Source organism: Micropterus salmoides, unplaced genomic scaffold, assembly GCF_014851395.1.
Source record: "Micropterus salmoides isolate LMB-PRFRI ecotype aquatic unplaced genomic scaffold, ASM1485139v1 Ms_hic_scaffold_15, whole genome shotgun sequence".
NCBI classification, from domain to species: Eukaryota; Metazoa; Chordata; class Actinopteri; order Centrarchiformes; family Centrarchidae; genus Micropterus; species Micropterus salmoides.
Window position 1 is genome coordinate 1,714,746 of NW_024040596.1, and position 22,400 is coordinate 1,737,145.

The 22,400-nt window shown below is 43.7% G+C and overlaps 2 protein-coding genes across 2 annotated transcripts; one reads left to right on the top strand and one right to left on the bottom strand.

The window, feature by feature from the left end:
- Positions 1 to 86: 86 nt before the first annotated feature.
- On the bottom strand, positions 87 to 17,845 carry lmln (leishmanolysin-like (metallopeptidase M8 family)). Its single transcript, XM_038720006.1, has 16 exons — positions 17,463 to 17,845; positions 16,520 to 16,623; positions 15,893 to 15,923; positions 15,584 to 15,666; positions 15,384 to 15,501; positions 13,984 to 14,162; positions 10,942 to 11,047; positions 9,925 to 10,019; positions 9,481 to 9,598; positions 9,064 to 9,171; positions 8,789 to 8,976; positions 6,941 to 7,073; positions 6,492 to 6,651; positions 5,178 to 5,308; positions 4,876 to 5,086; positions 87 to 3,874 (listed from the first exon to the last, which is right to left on the bottom strand). Exons 1-16 carry the CDS (start codon positions 17,595 to 17,597, stop codon positions 3,774 to 3,776), a joined length of 2,001 nt encoding a protein of 666 aa, XP_038575934.1. The 5' UTR covers positions 17,598 to 17,845; the 3' UTR covers positions 87 to 3,773.
- Positions 17,715 to 22,160, top strand: LOC119903614 (cysteine-rich C-terminal protein 1-like). Its single transcript, XM_038719855.1, has 4 exons — positions 17,715 to 17,752; positions 19,818 to 19,879; positions 20,114 to 20,200; positions 22,144 to 22,160. The coding sequence occupies exons 1-4, from the start codon at positions 17,715 to 17,717 to the stop codon at positions 22,158 to 22,160; spliced, it is 204 nt and encodes a 67-aa protein (XP_038575783.1).
- The last annotated feature ends 240 nt before the right edge of the window (positions 22,161 to 22,400 follow it).

Consider the following 22,400-nt stretch of genomic DNA (forward strand, 5'->3'; position numbering starts at 1 on the left):
TAATTAGCTGCAAACAAACAGAACAACTGGTTTAATACCTTCTGAGAGATATTTGATTATTTAAGTCTAAACAAGACTCAACGACACCGGGATACAGACAGCATTTATTTTGGTAGACAAACGTTTGTCGTCCTGATTTGTTTTAAAAAGCAGCCCTTTTTCTAAAAAAAGAAAGAAATCCAACAAAGATCAGTTTAATGCAAAGAACTCAGTGCAGCTTCAGTCGTCACAGTAAGTCGACAGCCTGCCGAGGTCAGATCCTCCAGGTACAGTCTGAAGCTAAACGTGTCAACAACAACAACAATAATACGTTCAACTGTAAACAACAAACAAAGCAGTTCCTTCAGTTCGACACGTTCGTTCATCTCAAAGACAGAACGACCGCCGACAACTCAATGTTTCCTTCACATAACATGATGATAAATAGAATAAGTTCTTTTGCATCAGTGCTTCATCTCATCATATAAACGCGGGACGAGTCAAACGTCTCAGATGATTTTGTCACACAGACGTGAGATTTGTTGTTTTAAACATCAAACTTTTCATCTAAAATAACCGTCAGCGGAGGTGAAGAACAGTGAAATGGTGAAAGGTTTCTCTTCTCAGCTGGCTGAAAAGACATGAAAGAGCGAAGATGAACCTCAGAGAGCTGCTGTCTGTGAACGCAGCCTGAATATTATTATTATTTTAAATATACTTTATTGATCCCAGACGGGGAATTCGTTCTCTGCTTTTAACTCATCCTAACTGGCAGCGTTGAGTCGCCACTGTGCAGCACATACAGGGTTCACCTTCGGCACTGGTCCGAGACGGACTCGAACCGGGACCCTGTGCAGACTGCAGAGAGGAAAAACTAAAAACCACGGCTACAGGAAAACTTCAATTAAAAGCAGAGGTCCAGTTGTGAACATGTGATTCTCCACAGCTCATTTTACAGAAACATTTCAGATTTACCGGTAAGTAAAATTCATACTGGCTGAAATAAACAGTTCGATAGCAGCCTGTTTCACATCTCTGCTGAGCGACAGTTCGGTGCAAAAGGAATTAAAGGCCGGTCACCAAATACAGGCCGGGTGAGTTCAGTGGCTGAAGGAAATAAAAGAAACGTGTAAAAAGCCGAGCTGTTGATTTGACTGTTCAACACTTTACCTGAAATAAAAACGAGGCTTTACGTAAAAAAACTGATAACTGAAACTTTGCAGAACTCACTGAAATAAACTAAAATTAGAGAGTTTAGTTTTCATCTTTGTCAGTTTATTTCACAGGGCCGAAGGGTCTAAATCAGGGTCTTTATTTAACCCCTAAAACAGTCTCAGCTCGGGGGGTTGAACTCTGAAAGGAGGGCTGGGCAATAAAACTACTCAATAACAACTTAATAACTGTTCAATATATCGTCAATAAATATTTGGTTTAATTCATTTGAATCACGGACAACTGAAAAAAGATTTACTGATGAGAAAGATTTTATAATAGTTCCACCTCAGATTTAAGAAGTTTTTAAATAATGAATCATCTGGTTTCTTCTATTTTGATTTGACATTAATGGTGATAATTATCGATATCGAATATAAAAATCATTTTTGGTCATATCGCCCAGCCCTAATCGGAAGGCGGGGCTTCCAGTGCTGAACATGTCTGATTGGCCGAGTAGAGGCTACTCACTTCTCAGAACATACGGCCGGTTATTTAACGGGCTGAACGAACCTTTTAGTTCCTTGAAAAAGTCCCGGGTACTTTACTGTGCCAGTTTTTAGCCCACGCCCATCGCCTGGCATCGTGGCGGCAAACGTCGGGAGAAAGCGTCCCAAAGACTAAAACTAACACCGAAACTAAACTAAAAAGAAGCATTAAACTAACTAAAATAGCCAATTAGCTTTAAAAACTATCTAAAACTGAAATTAAACAACAAAAAGTCAAAATGAAATGAAAATAAAAATATACTGAAAAATGTCAAACTACAATAACCTTAATTAAAAGCTGTCGTCAGGGTCAAAACGCCGTGGCGTCCTGACATCAGCTGCCGCCGAGCAGATGTTGAATTGAATCTTTGCAACAAACGTTTTCAGCGTCACCTCTTCATCATCATCATCATCGAACTATGGCTTGTTCAGGTTTTCATTGTCCGAAAGCAGACAGCCTTTAATGACTGACAGCTAACAGGGTTTCCCCCACGTGTGCGCATGGCTTCTTCTTCCTCTCGCCGTCCTCTCCTCTGGGTTCAAACTCTAAAATAATCTTAATCTCTGCTGCCGGCTCGTTACAGCCTCCAGCAGACCTCAGTGAGACTCTCTGATTGGTTTGCTCGTACGGCGGCGCTAAACAACCAGACGCGGGCCGCCGGTTCCGCCTAGTTGGTGGTCGAGAAGAGTTTCACAGTTAAAGACTTCGCAGCGGCGGATTTAACCCGATGCTCAATGCCTCTTTCTAAAGCAAAGAGGTGCATGATGGGAGTCACCAGCAGACAGACCCTGGCTGGGATTCTTCTGCACGTGACTTGTTAAAGACGTCTGAACCGCTCGTGAGGGAGGGTCCTGCTGCAACCACGCCTTCGCTTTGTGTTGACAGTCGGTGACGTGACCCAGTCCGGCTTGGCGTGCTTGTACTTGCCTTCTACTGGACGGCGCGGCTCATGCTCTGTCCACGCAGTCCGGTTCACCGCAGCCTTCCATCACCTAAACAGAGCCGTCCTTTAGGCCACGCCGTCGTGAGCATTTAAAACCTGCGAGTTGGCGTCTCTCTGCAGTTGTAGCACCAAAATGCCGTGTTGACTAACTTCCTGTTTAGCCCTGCGCTAACTTGAATGGTGGTAAAATAATAATCGTGCGGCTCTTCTACACTTTCCAAATGCTATGAGACCGATGTTGTGGACCGATTTACGCCGTTCCTTTCACAATAAAAGTCTTTAGGCAGACGTCTGGTTTGGCCGCAAGTAGTAATTGGCTTTAAAGCACACTTCCTGGTGCAACCAATCACAGTCCTTGCGGTTTGCGTTGCTGCAATGTGTAGTTAAATTTTTGGGGCGGTGTGCATCAAGCTACGTAGATTTGACGCAGAAGTATAAATTGGACTTTTGTTTGTCCACACATTAGATTTAGGAGCCTCTTAGGATGGACCTGCAGCCGGCGTTGATGTAAAACCTCAGCTGAGACCTCGAACTGTGACCACGGAGCCGCACTGGACCCAGATCTTCAACTGTCGCACCGCTGCTGCAGGTTCACGTCGCTTCATGACGGGACACAATGGATTTAAACTCAAGGGACCTGTTGGGAGGAGGTGAGGAAACCGGTTCCACCACCCGCCTCCCGGTACAGAACAGGAAATGCATCTTAGAAAAGTGTCATTTTTATACGAACACGACAGGTTTTTATTAAAAAGATTAAAAGCGTTGCCGCCTGCTGCCACCGGATGTCACCGTCGCGCTGATCTTTCGGTTTCTGCAACACCTGGTCTGTCGTGAACAGGCCTGCAGCCCACTTCCTGTTACTGAGCAGCAGGCGACCCGGTTCTGCGTGTCCTGCGTGTTTGTGTCGATGGGAAACGACAGCGGATTCATCCGCTCGGTGAGCTGCCATACAGCTGCACTGGATTCAAAGATCCCCGACGGTGCTGAGAGTCGGGAGGAGCGGACGTCCTGAGGAAGGGGAGATGAAGGAGGAATCAAGTGGAGATGGGAAAGGTAAAAAGAGTGTTTTGGAGCTGGAGGACAGACGGAGTGAAACAGAAGTTCTGCAGCCCACATCCACAGAGGAGAGTTCAGTCAAGCGTGCGCTTCATCAGCTGCAGTGGCAGAGCAGCAGTCCGGCCACCAGGGGGAGCAGGTTGAGCAGCAGGAGCCACAGAGCGCGGGCCGGACCCGGGGAGCCGGAGCAGGGGTCTGAAACAGAACAGCACAGCATTCGTCTGTCGCTTTCACACTTCATCCAAATCTCACACCGTGTGGCTGCAGGACGTTTGTTAAAGGTGAAGTGCACCCAAATACTATTTTAAGTTAAGACACTGTGGTGCTGCAGAGACGTCCTGACCCACATCATTTTCTACACATGTTAAAACATTTTAAATAATTAATCTGAACCTTTTGTAAACTATTAGTTTCTTTCCCAGTTGTTTCCCTTAAAAAGTATTTTTATATACATATATACACACACACACACATTTTTTTAAATGTCATGTAATTGTAATCTTTTTGTTCTATTGTTTTGATCCAATTTTATTATTTTAGTCTTTATATTTGATTGTTGTATTTTTATTATTTTTTTTTTATTATTCTTGTTTTATTATTTTACTTTTGTATTTAAAATTTTTATTATTTTTCTACTTTATTACTTTACTTCTGTATTTTTTTTTTATTATTTGGGTCTTTTTCTATTTTATTTTTTTATTTTACTTTTGTTTCCATCCAGTGTTAATAATTTAGTCTTTCTATTTGATTTTTGTATTTTTATTCTCATCTAATTTTATTATTTAAGTCTTCCCTATTATTTTATTTTACATTTATATTTGCTTTTTCATGTTTTTACTCAAAATGATTTTTCTGTGTTCCCTTCTTTTTGCCGCTCTTGATAATCGTTAGTTAGTGAGGTTGTCGGTTGCCGAAACAACTTGCTTAATCAACCGATCAATTAATTACATCATCACCGAACTGTCTCAACACTTTATAGGAGTTTTCTGAGGTTTCGTCCACAGCAAAGTGACATTCTGAGTTACACCAGCCCGGTGACATCGGACACGGAGCTCTGATCATAAATAACGTGACGACATTAGTTTATCTGCAGATGTTTGCTTGTTGGTTCAGAGACGTTCTTTACACGTAACAACAAGAGAAGCTTCAGCTGGACATCGTGTGTGTGCAGGAAAGTGAGGACAGGCGACACTGACCAATGGGGTCGCTCCTGGAGGCGTTGATGGGCGGGAGCTGGTGGGGGAGGGGACAGTCGGCGCAGAAGTCGGTGCAGGCGGGGCAGATCAGGACGCCGTTGTAAACCCAGTCGTTGAGTCGCACGCTGACGCTCAGCGGCTGGCCCTTACGGACGCAGAGGAAGGAGCGATCCTGAACGTACACCGTCAGGCCCTGAGCCGAGCACGACACCTGGAAACGGCGTTTTCACACGGCGGTTAGCGACGTCAGGTCTGACGAGGCAGGATTTAAATTGGTCTGAGGAGAGAGAGTTTAACAGCACCTGGTAGCATCCGGAGCCCCAGTCAGGGTACGTCATCTTCCTGGTGCACTGCTCCATCACGAAGGCCGACTTCTGGGCCAGACACACGGAGTCCGGACCGTACTGCTCCGCCCCGTAGTTCCTCCACCAGTCTGAAAACAAACACACGCCGTTCACAGCACTGGGAACAGCTTCCAGTTAAACCAGTCAGGGGTGGGCAGTCTTCATCACACATGTACTGAAAATACAAACCATTTGATAGAGTCGATGAAAATAGCTTTATATTTTGTATCAAAATCTAAATATTTTGTGAGAAGTCTACGCGATGACGACATAAAAACAACTCCTCTGATTGGCCCAGACAATTGACCTTTTGCTAAGCCATGTCGATTTCTGCACTCCCTGGAGAAATATTGTCTAATATTTGGAAAACGTGGTCTCAGAAAGAAGCAGACAGTTTTGCAGTTTGTGCATCTGAAGGTTGTATTCAGAAGCTAAAGCCTCACGATCACGGAGTAAAAGTGAACCATCAGAGCAGCGGCGTCGCTCTCTGACTTCAAGACGCTCATGAAAACTCTGCAGAGAACGCTTCCTCTGATAACACCGCTAACGTGCACTTCCTGTGTTTATTATCTTTACTGTTAACTCTTCCTTCCTTCCTCAGTTGTAGATCTGTATTTGATGCTCTGTTCATGCTTTGAGCCACATGAGTAAATGTAAACGTTCTCCTTTCAGCCTCTCTGTTAGCTGCTGTAACTGCCACAAGATGAAGATTAGCAGCTAAATCATTACTTAATCTACGTCCTGTTCTTGCAGCCCTCACAGTTAACGTTAATCAAGTTTTTAATCGGCTGTGCACAAAAATAAAGTGTTTAAGCAAACTGTTAGTTACACATTAAACTGTTGGGTGACTTTAAAACTCACCTCCATCTGAGTGATCACAGGGATGTGTGAATATTTGGTCTGTTAACCAGCTGCCTGTCAGATTTCTCCCAAATATTGTCCACTTAATCAGCTGAGTCAGTGTTCTGGTACAGCGATCAAACACGCCTGTAGATTTTAGGCGTTACTTTGTACTTTAGTTATTGTCCTGCATTTTTCATTTTTATGTTTTTTTAAGTGTTCTGGAGGAAGATTTCGATGTTTGGACCGACTCTTCTGGCAGCTGCATAACGTTGGGTTAGCTCCCTGCCGACCAGCTGCCTGTCGTCGGTTCATTCATCCGTTTCACGTTATCGTTTTGATTCGTTGAGACGAAAAACGTTCTTTAAATCATCCCTCTGAGCTCAGAGTATCACGCCTTGTGGTGTGAGCGCACGGAGCAGCGGGAGTTACCTGGCTGGTTCTCCGACACTCTGCAGTACGAGTTCCTCTGATATTCCCCGCTGAGGTGCCAGCTGAACTCCTGGCTGAAGGGACAGAAGTCGGCGATCTCCACGGCACCGCCGAACAGCGGCAACTCTTCAGCTGCCACGTCAGGGATCCTGTCAAAGTACTGACACACACACACAGAGACCGCAGTATTTATTACTTCAAACCACATATAGTCACACAGTACTGTGGTAATACATCATATCCAGTACATTGAAGTAATACAACACGGAGCTGAAACAATCCGTAGACTGATTAGTCGATCAAAAGAAGACTAATATCTTTTTCTAGCTAGAATCCCAACAGACGTCCAGCTTCTTAAATGTGAGAATAGTAACAACTCATTGATTATCTTCAGACCACAGCTTTGGTTGCTTGTTGAACCCTGTGCGGCCCCCCGGCTGCCGGTGTACCTGGTACTCCCGGGGCAGCTCCTGCGGGTATCTCTGCAGGTTGCAGACGGCCACAGCCAGCTGGTCCTGTCTGCAGGTGAGCTGCAGAGGAGAAGCTCGCACCGTGTCGCAGTACGGAGTCACAGCGTGACGTCTGCAACAACAAAACACTCATTTAGGAGGTTTTCATTCAATAATCACTTCACTTTTTTAAAAGCTGAAAATCTAATTTCATAAAACAAATCAGATGAGAATCCCATTTGCCTGAAATGCAACATAATCTGTTTTCCCTCTTGCGTGCATATTCTGAGCTGAACAGCAGGAAACGTTACTCTTCATACGAGTTAACATTAAATCTGGGCGAGGGCGTCGCTTCGTGTTGAAAAGTGGTGGCCAAGATTAGTGGTGTGAAGAGACATCACGATACGTAATATTAGGTTCACAAGAACAGACAACAGTGTTTTAAAGATTTCCTCAATGCAGAGATATATCTGGCAGGAAATTTAGATCTTTAAACACTTCATTTCCTGCATTCTGGTGAACGTTTCTGCACCAATTTAAGGCGGAAATGTTTTTATTTATGTAAAAGGAAACGCAAAATTCAGACGACAGGCGAAATGTCAAAATATATGAATCTAACAGAATCTAAGTGAGAGCAGCTCCCAGATCTGTTTCTCCTGTAACATCCTCCCTGCTGAGGCCTGATTTCGTCTCTCCTCCTCTTTTTTCATGTTCACAGGGAGAGAACGGGAAACTTGGCCAAAAAGAAACTCGCTGTTAAAGTTACTGACTGCTGCTGCACGTTTTGGGGTCGTTTTAGAATCAGCAGCTTGTTTGTTTTTAGCTCTTTTTTGGACAGTGCACATTTGTTTCTTCTACATTTTAATTACACTGCATGTTTTCTTAAAATGCAAATAAACCTTTGTAATGGCATTTTTATTTGTTAATTGACTGCAAGCTGCATTTCAGGATGTTTTTGTTTTAACAAATTATGCTTTAAAAAGTGGTGGTGGTGTAAATGACACCTATGAATCTGTCTACACTGTAAATTAAATAAACTCTGAGTCTTTGCTGGTTAATGAAATAAAATAAATCTGGTCTCCAGGAAACACGCTCAACATCAGGTATCTCTACCAGCTGCTCATTAAACGCTTCATTTCCTGCATTCTGGGTAAAGTTTCTGCACCAATTTATGTAAAAGGAAACACATTTATTTATTTTTATTACTTTTATAATTGTGTGTTTTTGTTTTTTTACGTGTGTCTCTGTTTTCTTTAAAGTGGATTTTACACATGCACTCGCAGCGTGAGCATCAAACAACACTTCCAGATCATGATATTGATCAGGTCGGTGAAAATAAACCCAGTTAAATGCTCAGTTTGGTTTTAATGCCTCTGCTGAGCCACATCAGCGTCTCTACACTTCCACCGCCGGTGAATGTAAAATATGATTTGGTCACAGCTCTGAACTGTGTATCTCTCCTCTCTTCATGATCCCGTCCGCTGTCAGGTTAAAAAATCTGCAGCTTGTGTTTGAACTCGTCCAAAGATCATCTGTGAGGGAAGACGCTCCACCCTGTAGCAACACCGCTGTATCAGTCAGAGTGTGTCTGTAGTTCCAACAGAGTGAAGCTTCTTCTCTCTAGATGATCTACACGTCAGGTTTGAGGAGTCACACTGTCCAGTTAAATTTTCATTCACGTCAGATCAATAATATCAGACGATTGACTCGTCTTTGAATCAGACCTTCAGCGTTTGGACTGTGAGAAATTTATTTATGAACTTCAGCTGTTGTTTCAAAGCGTCAGACACATTTAGGTGTAGATAAGTTATATATATATTTATGTAAGAGTAACAGTGAGATCGTGACCTCAGCCTCTGGCGGTCCATCCAGAACTTGCAGCTCTTCATGACGAAGTCGCAGCCGAGGCCGCGGCCCCAGTCCAGCCTCTCAGCCAGGCTGTAGTTGGCTCGGTACCAGCCGCTGTCCTCCATGATGGCCAGAGTCAGCCGAGAAAACACCCGGTTCTGGGTGTGGGAGCCGGTCATCGCTTCGTTCTGAGGGAGGAAGAGAACATGTTTTTTAAAAAAAAGGAGAAACGCAGATTGTGATCCAGGAAAGTGTCACAGAGACGGTGTGGTCACCTCCAGCAGCCTCTTCTCCCAGTGGTTCAGTTCAGTTCCCGTCCCTCCCTGGTTCTCCAGCTCCATTCCCTCCAAGATGGGACAGTTAAAATGTCTCCTCGCCTCCTCCTGCAACCAGAACACAGTCAGCTCGGTCGCTGACAACGACCATTATCCACCATTATTTTCTATGATTTAGTCTGTGACGTTTTCACTTCCCACAGCTCGAGGAGACGGATTCAGCAGTAAAACGTGTTTTGGGTGATCGGACTGCAGACTGTTAGTGCCTGACCTTATGAAAGTACAGGCGTAAATGCACCCGAGACACACCGATTGTGATCCGATCGGCAACGCCACCTCTGGAGGCGCTCAGAGACGCATTGTGACCACATGCAACACAAGTGGAAATGTGTTTTTGTACAAGCAGCTGCTGCTCACCACGACGCGGGGCGTGACCAGGACGTGGACTTGGTGTCGGACCATCTCTCCTCCTCTGATGTCCCACAGCCGGGTGACCCTCCGGATCACCGTCTCGTTCCACTGGTACAGACCCAGGCTGGCACGAAGAAATACGGTGAGTGTTCATAATTCTTTTTCGTCCTGATTGACTTTAAGCTGCAACACATTAAAAGCCCACCTCTAACAGGAAAGCTGCAAGACTCTGTGGTTGTACTGACTGAATTAGTGCTGTGGAAACTAATATTATACTGGATTCATCCAGACAGGTAGAGACATTATAAAGGCCTGCCTCTAATAAAAGCCTGGTTCTGTCTGAGGTAAAAAAAAATAAAAATACAGCCGCTATTTGAGAATTTGCGGTAATCCAATGCCCGATGCATCTGAGATGATTACTTATCATCAGGTAGACTGAACTGTATTCACCTCTCGTTGAAGGCGGGCAGGCCGCTGGCGAAGCGAGGAGTCAGAGGTTTGCCCTCGTCGTCGTGGTAGAAGGCAAACAGTCCTGCTGAAAAGCCCTGGTGCACAGAGGAGAGAGAGCACACAGGTTTCACACTTCACACAAATCAACCACCAACAGGTTAGGTTCCGTCACAGCAGAATATAAAAAGCAAAATCAGTTGATTCCACTGGAGACGCCACGATCGGTGGATTCACTCGCTGGTCTGAACTAAATCTGCACAACTTTTTCATGTTGAGTTAAACTTTGGTGAACTTTGACACAGGCCTCTGCAATTCACTGATGTTTATTTTCAATAACGATTTTAAGTAAATAATTAATGTTTCCTTAGTCATTGAGTTTTTGTTTTAAATAATGGTGATTATTATTTTCGCCCCTACTTTGCACGCATAATAAAATGAGGTCTGAGTGGACGGACAGCCGGAGAGTCCAACAGTCTTATGGTGCTTCCAGACCAAAAGAGAAGCGAGCGTTCGGGCAGTGAGTTTACATACAAAGTCAATGCAAAGACGCGTAGAGCCGCGATTTCCTGTCGGGCGGCGCAAAGGCGAAGCAAAGGCAACGCGAAGGAATTTGTGTGAGTTGAATATTTTCAACTCCAGCAAGAAAGTCGCACAACGCTGAGTCGCGAAAGCCTATCAGCGTTGAGATTGTTCATATGTCACCGATGGCTTCACAGCGACGTGTGGAGAGCGGTTTTTGGGATTACAACGATTTATTTAAATTTATTTATTTATCTTCACTGGAGCTTCTCAGATGGTGCACATCCGGTATTCAGTCTTAGTTAATACTTGTATGAAGTTGAAAAGCATGAACTGTACACAGTGAAAAACCAGCCCTCCCCAATAATCTACTGACGGCTACAGGTAGGTATCAGCGTTATCTGAGACAGCTCCGGACAGCAGCTCGGTCAGAAAGTTTCTTTACAACAAGAAAAGCACAATATTGACAGAAGATTAAAAGAAAAATGTTGTACCGACCAGAGCATGGATGATCTCGTGTTTGACAGTGGAGAGCATCCCCTCAAACTCCTGAGGCTGAGAGGAGATCATCGCAGGACACAGGTTGGCATAACCCGCTACAGGTCTGAATGAGGAACCACAGAGTCAGTTAGACAGCCTGCCCACGATAACGAGGGTATCTTGTTAATCTCATAATTAGTGGACATCATATATGGTTTCATTTCTATGCAGATGATACACATCTTCCTGTCAACTCGGTTTAGAGTTGGAGGAAACAGAAAATAGGGGCCACATGAGGTTAGCAGCGCCACAAAAATCAAGTTATTATTATTTAGGGGTTGACCAATAATCGGTGGCGATATTTAGCATTTTTGGTGGTCATCATCAACAGACAGCCGATGCAGCTGCCTCTCTACTCTACTAGCTGACTGGTTACAAGTCACGAGTAACAGCCTATCAACACTGACTACTATGCGGAAGTAGCCAATACAACGAGCGCGCCACCACGCTGCAGCCCCTCTCCTCCCGTCTCAGCAGAGCTTCACAAATACACACACTCTAAGCGAAGATCAGTGTAGATAAGATAAGAAAACCTTTATTTGTCCCACAAATGTCCCACACTTGTCTTTGCGGTTTGCAACAGCAAAGACAAGAGCAGAGATAGATGAGTGTACAAAGTAGCATAAACAAGTGTCAGACAAGAAAGTACCGTTCTTACAGTAAAAGTTACTATACATTAAATAAGACTAAACAGACTGTGCCTTATACAGGACAGTCTCCTGCAGCATAAATAAATAATGGTAATATAAAAGTGTTGTAGAAGGAAAATGCACGTAAGTCAGATATAGCAAACTGTATTATACAATAATTGCACATGAATTAGTAAAATTGCACAAATGAAAATTATGCACAGATGTAATAATGGCACATGGGATGTATTGCACAGAGTCAACGGTGTTCCTTGTTCAGTCTGATGGCCGCTGGAAGGAAAGATCTGCGGTATCCTTCACACAGCGGGGGTGGAAACTGCTCTCCAGGGCTGGCAGGGTGCAGTGCAGGGGGAGCGACTCATGGTCCAGCATAGCTGTCAGTTTAGCCAGGACCCTTCTGACCCACCTCCCTCACTGAGTCCAGAGGACAGAGCTGGATTTCTTGATCACCTTGTCCAACTTTTTTCTGTCACTCTCAGTGATGCTGCTGCTCCGGCAGACCGCAGCGTAGAGGATGGCTGACGTGACCACAGAGTCATAAAAAGTCTTTAGGAGGGGCCCTGTCTCTCCAAAGGACCTCAGTCTCCTCAGGGAGTACAGTCTGCTCTGACCCCTCTTGTACAGAGCATCTGTGTTGTGAGTCCAGGTGAGGTGGCCACTCTCTGAGATAGTTCAGGACCCACTGTGACAGCAGGTGGTCCACACCAGTCCTCTCCAGCTTGTCCTTCAGAAGCGTCGGCTGGATGGTGCTTCTCCAGGTGGGCGAGGGCACGATGCTGCAGGAAGATGACAGCGTCCTCCACTCCGATGTTGGGCCTGTAGGCAAACTGCAGCGGGTCCATGGAGGGGCCCACTGTGGAGCGGAGGTGTTGCAGGACCAGTCTCTCCAGCGTCTTCATCAGGTGTGATGTAAGAGCCACCGGCCTGTAGCTGTTGGGGTCTTTAGGGTGCAGTGTTTTTGGCAGCGGTACCACACAGGAGGTCTTCCACAGTTGTGGTACCACTCCCAGCTTCAGGCTCAGGTTGAAGATCCTCTCCATAACTCCGCACAGCTGGTCTGCGCAGGACTTCAGGAGCCTGGAGCTGATGCCATCTGGACCTGCTGCTTTTCTTGCCTTGATCTTCCTTAGCGCCCGTCTCACCTGTGCTGCTGTGAAGGACAGGGGTGGGCAGGGGGGCGTGAAGACGTCCGTCTGGGGATGGGGTGGGTGAGAGGCGAGGTGAGCCGGAGGTGTGAAAGGCTGAGGAAGTGCATTGTCCCGGTGGTGTGCAGCAGCCTCTTCAGCTCAGCCTTGTCCCCTGATCTGAAAGCTCTCCTCTTCTCCTTTAAGAGACCTTTGTAATCCACGGCTTGTTGTTTGAGAAGCACCGTACAGTCCTGGCGGGCACAGCGTTCTCGTAGCAGAAGTTAATATAGTCCGTCCAATCACAGCGCAGTCGCACAGCGAGCCATCTCAGCTCTGTTCTCATTCTCCGTCTCCTCGCTCTACATGTTTAAGCCTTCTCTTCATGCAGAGCAAGGGCCAGAGCAAGTAGGCCTACCTTACTGTGTGGTGACATTTTTACATTTGGTCAAATTAAGCAGCCTACTTGCAGCACATCACCTCCACGGACATTACGCATCATAGCAACCAAAGCATCTCAGCTGGCAAAAAACGCTGCAACTCCTAAACGCACCCTTGTGCTGCCAGCCAGGCGTTCGCAGAAGAGCAGGTGGCGTTTTCAGCTGGCAAAAAACGCTTTGGTGGACACTCATGTCAGGAATATAGTTTATTTAACCATTTGTTTCCAGTGAGCTACTGATTTTATATTGTTGTACTGCTGTAAACTTTACTTCTGTTGCTCTGAAAACAGTTATAATAAAATATTAAATTTGATTACTGTTCTGAATTTATTATTTTTTGACATTTTTAAAAGGCAATTATTTAGTAATGAAAAAACAATTAGAGGACTGATAAAGAAAAGAACCAACAAATAGTATCAATAAAGTCCTAACAATAAATAATACAGTATAAATGGCAGCCGCTAAAGACAAAGTATATGATAATTTATCACTCATAGTTAACAAGTCCATCTCTGGGATGGATCTCTAATTTAATTTACTATTTTAAAAGATTAAACATGACAACTTTATTTATTTTAATTTAGTTATTTATTACATTAAAAGTTTTACAGCAAATGTATATCGGTTCCACATATCGGCCATTGGTCTAATAATCGGTATCGGCCTAGGAAAAACACATATCGGTTGATCCCTATTATTATTATTATTATTATTATTATTATACATCACCAAACCTGACTAACAGCTGACTGTCTGAACCACCGTGACTTCCTGTGTCCTCCTCACCTGTCCAGCTCCGCCTCCAGCTGACAGTAAGCAGCGTAGGCCACGATGTTCTCTTGTCCGCAGCGCTCCGTGGTGATGCCGCTGACGTACAGCACAAAGTCGGACCCTTCCACTCCGGGGCCATCTGGGGGCCCCAAGGGGCCGCAAGACTTCCCTGATTCGCTGCACACCTTGCATTGCTAGGACAGGAATACACGAGTGTGAGAGCGTTTCATGATCAATCATCATCAAAATCCTGCACTGCCTTAGCACACAGCTCAACAGCAGAAGATCTTTGGTTCCTCGTTTCCTGTGGCGTCCCTCAGGGATCAACCTTAGGACCACTTTTGTTTCTCTCTGTATATGCTACGCTTGGATCCATTTTTTGTAGCCATAATATCAGATTGACCCATGATAACCAGATATTTCTATTGTCTTTACTAGAGGTGCTCCGATCAGGATTTTTTGGGCCGATCACCGGTCACTGGGTCTATCTGGAGCCTTTTATTTATCATGTAGCATTATACATTATTATTTAATTAGTCCTAAAAACAGTGTATTAAGTGTTAAAGTTAACAGAAATATCATGAAATGACAACTGTTTATTTTATTGCCAGGAAACATGGGAAACAAATTCCCCTCCCTCTGTCTTACAGACTTACACCACAGCAGCTTTTGCCTGGTTACTGCGAACATCTTATATCTTAACAAATATAGTTTTCCTGTGGAATAAAGTACAAAAACAGAACAAACAGCATCTTTATAAATTTACAACAACCATAAAAACTGCAACAAAAACTCGGCAACGAGTACATCACGTACAATATACAATATACATATTCCCATACACTGATTTATTTATGGCGGCCTGCCACAATACAGCACATGTATTCGCTCAGCACCTCTTCTCTCTCGAACACCGCTGCACAAATCAGTCCAACACAACGCTGTCAATGTTGGAGACGCAGCTTTAAAAAAGTTATTAGTGAAGCAGGAGGAGCCTAGCTGATAAGGAGAGCTATGTTAATGTTAGAATACAGCTGGGTTGTAGAGGTTAGCACGCTGTACACAGCTGGGAGTCAATATCGACTGTGACCGCTGGTTTTTGATCATAAGTAATGTAATCATGACAAATGCACGTGTACAGCTGTCCTTATTTACCATAGCGGTGAATTACACTCTGAAACGGTCGGGACGCCAAATCACAAAAAAAAACCACATCTCACATAATGTTGCTCAACTTGTGAAGCGCATCGTGACGTCTTCTCTAGAAATGTTCTGTATAATTCAACTTTACTTCAGCCTCTGAAATCAGATGACGTGTAATGTCTTCAAAGCAACTATGACCACAAAACACACTCTAAGCGAGGAGTATTTAGCCCAACAAGTTGTTACGGTTAAGGTGTAACATTTATCCTGACCTGCAGGTGGTGCTGCGGTACGATGACGGGGCCGCACCGGGTCACGTCGGCACAGGCGTCCTGGCAGTAGCGATGAGGGTCATCTCTCTTCCTCAGGTACTGGTTGGTCGCACATTGTCTGAGCCGACAGAAACAGTTAGAGAACAAACACACTATCTGTAGTACAGAGGTGGGAACATCGTGACGGACCGGCCACGTACCTGCTGAGCAACACGGGCCCGACCCTGCGCCTCACGCTGAAGGCCCTCTGCAGGTAATCGATGGCCTGAGGAAACAGTTTATCCTGCGCAGAGACACACACACACACATTAGCAGCATCACTGATGGAAAAATACAAGTGTTTTAAATCGGCTTTGCAAATGTTTTCCCAGTGAGGAAATGTTAATTAGTCCTTAAGAAGTCTGTGTGTGATTCCACAGGTGCTACAGCCGTTCAGCAAAGTGTGTCACCTTATAGGTTTGCATTTTATTTCTCTGTAACTGTTACAAAGTGCTGCAGGTGTTCCTCACCTTTACCAGCCTCCTCTGGTCTGCAGGAAGCCTGTGGGGAGAGACAGAGAAACAAACCGATGCCAAACTGATTGATTCAACTTCTTTATCGCTTATAAATATAAAAGTGGCGCCTCGATCAAGAGATGTCCCAACTACAAAAACCATCAAAAGGCTAAACACACAATAAAGTCAGAAGCTTTTAGTTAATTCATTGAGAAACTATAAAATCTCAGGCTTCTTCAGCACTTGACACTGACCAGCTACAGCTCAAACCCAAACTTCCCAGTGGCCTAAAAATACAGCTACCACTAGGTGGAGCAGTTTGTATTTTCAGCTCTATTTTAAAAATGCATTTAATGTGTCTATTATAAAGAAATGTTTTTATGATAACTTTTCTATAGTTCTGTTATTTTAATTTACAGAATGAAACCAGAGCGTTGCAGATTTGCGCTGCGTTCTGACAGGTTGGACTTGGCAGTGAATAAAGAGAGAAAACTTTTCACGGGCGTTTTGTATTTATAGCTAGACAGATATCGTGACGTGTCATTACTGTCTAGCAAAATACCGATATCTCAGAATTGCTGTATCTGGATACTGTCTCGTGGGCCATGTCTCGTGAATCGTAAGGTGAGGTGCCCTACTCACTGGTCAACACTGTAGTCGTAGATGATCTTTATCTTCAGCTGAAGGTCGTCGGGGGAGCTTCTCTTAATCAAGCGCTCGGGCTTCAAGTACACATGATGGACAACCTACAAGACGCCCGCAGAAAAGACAAGAAACCAGACATTCAGACAGACTGTTTCTGTTTGTTTTTTTACAATCACTAAGCGCTCCAGGTTGAAGCTGGGCAGAATACAATCTTTTTATAAAATGCGGGATGCAGAAACTCTTTGTCCTGCAGCTGCCTAAACACAGGACGCCTCTCTGTCAGTCTACTCAGAAGGATTCACAATGCTCACTGCATCCTAATCATTACTCCTTTTTATATGTTACGTATTTATGTTAATCTGACCTATTAACCTATCCACAATCAATATCTGCCTCGAAAATCCAGTATTGGTTAGTAATTAAAGTTTGCATTATTTCACAATTTATTTGCAAGGGAGCGTCGACTCATTATATTACATGTTATTAATTTTCAGCACATAAAAAAGTTTGTAAGCGTTGTACGGCTGGTGCTTTTACTCTGAAGAAACCTAGCCGGAAGTGTTATTTCTGTTGTTGCTAGGGAAACACAGGCTAAAGCTAATAGCTATGAATAAACTGTGTTTTTAACAGTTTAAATGTGTCTGACAGACACTGAAAATCCTGCTTTTTGTCATTAAACACAGTAAAATGTATTAATAACCAAGTAATTTCATCTTAGCCTGTTAGCTTGCTAGCTACTCTCATGCAGGTGCAGCTAACATGCTAAGCTAAGTGTTCTTGTCGCATCATAAAGGGATTATCGATATAATGTAAAGCAGTTACATTAGCACACAAGCTAAACAGGTAACTGTAATGAATGGCCAACACAGCTAGCGTGCTAACTAGCTTATCCCATCCGCCGCCACGGTGCTAGTTAGCTTAGCTTAGCTCATGGGCTCACCTCGCCGGGAGAGGGGGCTCGGTGTCTGCACGTCCCGTGGCAGCTCGCTAACACGACCAGGACGGAGAAGACGAGGGCAGGGCCGAGGAACCGGGACACGGACGGCTCGCCATCCCCGCTCAGCCTCGGCTCCATCCTCCTCCGACCTGTCCGACAACCAGCGGAGCTCGGCAGCCCGAAGTCAACAGACGCTCCGCCGCTCCGGTCCCCTCGGCGCTGCGTTCACTCATCGCTCGCTGCGTGAATCAGAACATGTTCGCATCCCGCAGAAACTCCCGCACGGCCGTTTTGTGGAGTTAACGCGCAGTGACACCGGCAGGTTCACGGTAAATCCTGGTTCGCTGCTGGGAGGAGGAGAGCCCGGTGCGCCGAAGATCGCCCGGCGACAAGAGGACTCACTCGGTTGTCAATTCAGCGGCGAGGCACAGAGCTCCAAAGATCGCGTGTTGATAGGAGGAGTCACTCTTTCAGGGAGAATAGGAGCCTGTCCTTTTTGACACAGCTTTGCATGATTAGCCAAAGTGATGCCTTTACTATGGGCTACTTATTACAGACAACATAGCAACAATTTAATATTTTATAATTATTACTGATATGAAAACTACATTTAAATACCTTCTTTTATTGTAAAGCTTCTGACTTCATTTCTGGAGGCAAGTTCTTGTTTTTATCAGCTGAGATTTACTCCATTTATCGGCAATCAGCTAATATCAGCAGTTGTATCAGTCCAGAGCTAATAGTTGTAGTTCTAGTAGTAGCTGTTGTAGTTTCTAGTTTTAGAGGTTGTTGTAGCTCTAGTTGTAGTTGTAGTTCTAGTAGTAGTAGTTGTAGTTTTAGAGGTTGTAGTTCTAGTAGTAGTTGTTTAGTTTTGGCAGTAGTAGAAGTTGTAGTTCTATATTAGCTAATTGTTGTTGTAGTTTCTAGTTTTAGAGGTTGTTGTTGTAGTTTTGGAGGTTATTGTAACTCTAGTAGTAGTTGTTGTTGTTGGTTTTTATTAGGCCTAATTGTTCTAGTATTAGCTGTTGTAGTTGTACTTCTAGTAGTAGTATGTTGTTGTTTTTCTAGTAGTAGTTGTTGTACTCTTTGAGGTTGATGTAGTTCTAGTAGTAGCTGTTGTAGTTTTGGCAGTAGTTCTAGTAGTAGTTGTAGTTTTGTCAGTCATAGTAGTTCTAGTAGTGGTTGTAGTTTTAGAGGTTGTTGTAGTTCTAGTAGTAGCTGTTGTAGTTTTGGCAGTAGTTGTAGTTCTGGTAGTAGCTGTTGTAGTTTTGGCAGTAGTTGTAGTTCTGGTAGTAGCTGTTGTAGTTTTGGCAGTAGTTGTAGTTCTGGTAGTAGCTGTTGTAGTTTTAGAGGTTGTTTTAGTTCTGGTAGTAGCTGTTGTAGTTTTAGAGGTTGTTGTGGTTCTAGTAGTAGCTGTTGTAGTTTTGGCAGTAGTTGTAGTTCTGGTAGTAGCTGTTGTAGTTTTGGCAGTAGTTGTAGTTCTGGTAGTAGCTGTTGTAGTTTTGGCAGTAGTTGTAGTTCTGGTAGTAGCTGTTGTAGTTTTGGCAGTAGTTGTAGTTCTGGTAGTAGCTGTTGTAGTTTTAGAGGTTGTTTTAGTTCTGGTAGTAGCTGTTGTAGTTTTGGCAGTAGTTGTAGTTCTGGTAGTAGCTGTTGTAGTTTTGGCAGTAGTTGTAGTTCTGGTAGTAGCTGTTGTAGTTTTGGCAGTAGTTGTAGTTCTGGTAGTAGCTGTTGTAGTTTTAGAGGTTGTTTTAGTTCTGGTAGTAGCTGTTGTAGTTTTGGCAGTAGTTGTAGTTCTGGTAGTAGCTGTTGTAGTTTTAGAGGTTGTTGTAGTTCTAGTAGTAGCTGTTGTAGTTTTGGCAGTAGTTGTAGTTCTGGTAGTAGCTGTTGTAGTTTTGGCAGTAGTTGTAGTTCTGGTAGTAGCTGTTGTAGTTTTGGCAGTAGTTGTAGTTCTGGTAGTAGCTGTTGTAGTTTTAGAGGTTGTTTTAGTTCTGGTAGTAGCTGTTGTAGTTTTAGAGGTTGTTGTGGTTCTAGTAGTAGCTGTTGTAGTTTTGGCAGTAGTTGTAGTTCTAGTAGTAGCTGTTGTAGTTTTGGCAGTAGTTCTAGTAGTAGCTGTTGTAGTTTTGGCAGTAGTTGTAGTTCTAGTAATAGCTGTTGCAGTTTTGGCAGTAGTTGTAGTTCTAGTAATAGCTGTTGTAGTTTTGGCAGTAGTTGTAGTTCTAGTAATAGCTGTTGTAGTTTTGGCAGTAGTTGTAGTTCTAGTAGTAGCTGTTGTAGTTTTGGCAGTAGTTGTAGTTCTAGTAGTAGCTGTTGTAGTTTTGGCAGTAGTTCTAGTAGTAGCTGTTGTAGTTTTGGCAGTAGTTGTAGTTCTAGTAATAGCTGTTGCAGTTTTGGCAGTAGTTGTAGTTCTAGTAATAGCTGTTGTAGTTTTGGCAGTAGTTGTAGTTCTGGTAGTAGCTGTTGTAGTTTTGGCAGTAGTTGTAGTTCTGGTAGTAGCTGTTGTAGTTTTGGCAGTAGTTGTTGTAGTTTTGGCAGTAGTTGTAGTTCTAGTAATAGCTGTTGTAGTTTTGGCAGTAGTTGTAGTTCTAGTAGTAGCTGTTGTAGTTTTGGCAGTAGTTGTAGTTCTGGTAGTAGCTGTTGTAGTTTTGGCAGTAGTTGTAGTTCTGGTAGTAGCTGTTGTAGTTTTGGCAGTAGTTGTAGTTCTGGTAGTAGCTGTTGTAGTTTTGGCAGTAGTTGTAGTTCTAGTAATAGCTGTTGTAGTTTTGGCAGTAGTTGTTGTAGTTTTGGCAGTAGTTGTAGTTCTAGTAATAGCTGTTGTAGTTTTGGCAGTAGTTGTAGTTCTGGTAGTAGCTGTTGTAGTTTTGGCAGTAGTTGTAGTTCTGGTAGTAGCTGTTGTAGTTTTGGCAGTAGTTGTAGTTCTGGTAGTAGCTGTTGTAGTTTTGGCAGTAGTTCTGGTAGTAGCTGTTGTAGTTTTGGCAGTAGTTGTAGTAGTAGCTGTTGTAGTTTTGGCAGTAGTTGTAGTAGTAGCTGTTGTAGTTTTGGCAGTAGTTCTGGTAGTAGCTGTTGTAGTTTTGGCAGTAGTTGTAGTAGTAGCTGTTGTAGTTTTGGCAGTAGTTGTAGTAGTAGCTGTTGTAGTTTTGGCAGTAGTTGTAGTAGTAGCTGTTGTAGTTTTGGCAGTAGTTGTAGTAGTAGCTGTTGTGGTTCTGGGCGGTCCTGTTCGTGGGCAGGGTGAGAACGGTTCTGTCTGATGTTGGTTCCCACGCTCACAGATTAACTTCACTGGGAGACGAGCTGGATGTGATTAGCTCTGTGACGACTAAGTGACCAATGAAAGGCTGCTCTGTGTCCGTCTCATTAGCCTTCTTTTGATCCTCTCTCTGACTCCGGTCGTGACGTTAAAGTTGTAGACTGAGTTGTTAAATATTGTGTTCAAAGTCGGCGAGTAAAATTGTGTTCTGCTCAGAGTTGACTGACGGAAAATTTATTAAAACTATTTTGTTGCAAGGTGGATTTCAGCGTGTGTTGGGGAGTTGAGATCAGATCAGGATATCGCCTCTTAAAAGCTAAAAGCTGCTCTCTGGGTATATTGAGTGCTGTTCAATAGTCCAATAGTTAAAATACATGATCCTGGATAGCAAAACATGAGATTTGCAAATCCAGATCATTCTGATCCAGATTATATTTTTTGAACAACTTGATTTTTTGGATCAAAGGGATTCCAATTCTACTAAAAGGTTTTGAACAACACAAACTGAAGGTTTGATCCAGATCACAACCAGGACTGGATCAGGTGATCTGATCCGATTTCAGAACTTGTTTTTCTTTTTAACAACCCATTTTCCAGATTTGATGCAATCCAATCAGATTACTTTTGAACAACTGGGCCCTGATTGAACAAAACAAGACATCTGAAGACGTCACTATTCACTGTTTTCTCTCACAACTTACAGGCAGAAGAAACTTGTGATGATGAAAATAACTGCTGCCTTTGCATTGTGGTCCGACTGTCATGTTGACCCAACACACAAAGCAGTTTGTGTTTTCTGCATCACAGCAAGTCTTTAAAGTTGAAGCTGGGGGTTTTGATTTGTGAGCAGATTGTCCTGCGACAGGCCAACAGCAGCTGGACCGACTTCTTTCAAAATAAAAACTGGGCGTTCCTCCTCACTGTTGTGGTCCCGGACTGTTTCAGACCCCAACGAGAAACTCAGTCCTGTCTTGTAAACCCGGGAATATTAAAGAGTGCTGGGAACCACCAGAGCCCACGTCCCTTTTTTATACGCAGTAAAAGTTTTAAACTTCTCTTTCATTTATTTCCTCTCTGACGTTTTAATTGTTGTTAAGAGAAAAAATGGAAGCTTGTGAAAGGGCAGCAGTTCTTCCTCCGTGTGGGATTGTTGTGTTTCTCATGTTTCATGTTTGACAGTCTGGGAAAGAACACACTTTTTCACTTTCTTGCTGAGAGTCAGATGAGAAGATCCATTCACAGCTAGAAGGTGGTTAGCTTAGCTTAGATTAACATCTTTAAATCTGAAGTAAAATAAAAACAGAATAAAGAGATGCGTTATATTTATCTATATAACCTTTCTCTAATTGTTTTCCTTCATTCCTCTTGAAATACAGGATCCTCGTCATCCGTTCACACCTCTAAAAGTCAATTTGTATTTTCTTTTTTTTTTTGTCCCAGTCCAGCCCAGGCGGTGACTGAGCAGTTGGTTGCAATTCACAACCCTCACCACTAGATGCCACTAAAACTTTTACATTGAACCTTTTAAAAACGCACACACCAGACGGTTCAGTCCAGACGCAGGACTACACACTCTGCGTTTGGACTAAACGATTTAAAAGTGACGGTGTCAGGGATCTCTCAGTCTCAATCTCGTGTGATTAAACGGGACTTCAGACAAAAACAAAAATGGAGGCAGACTGTCGTTGTCAGCTGGT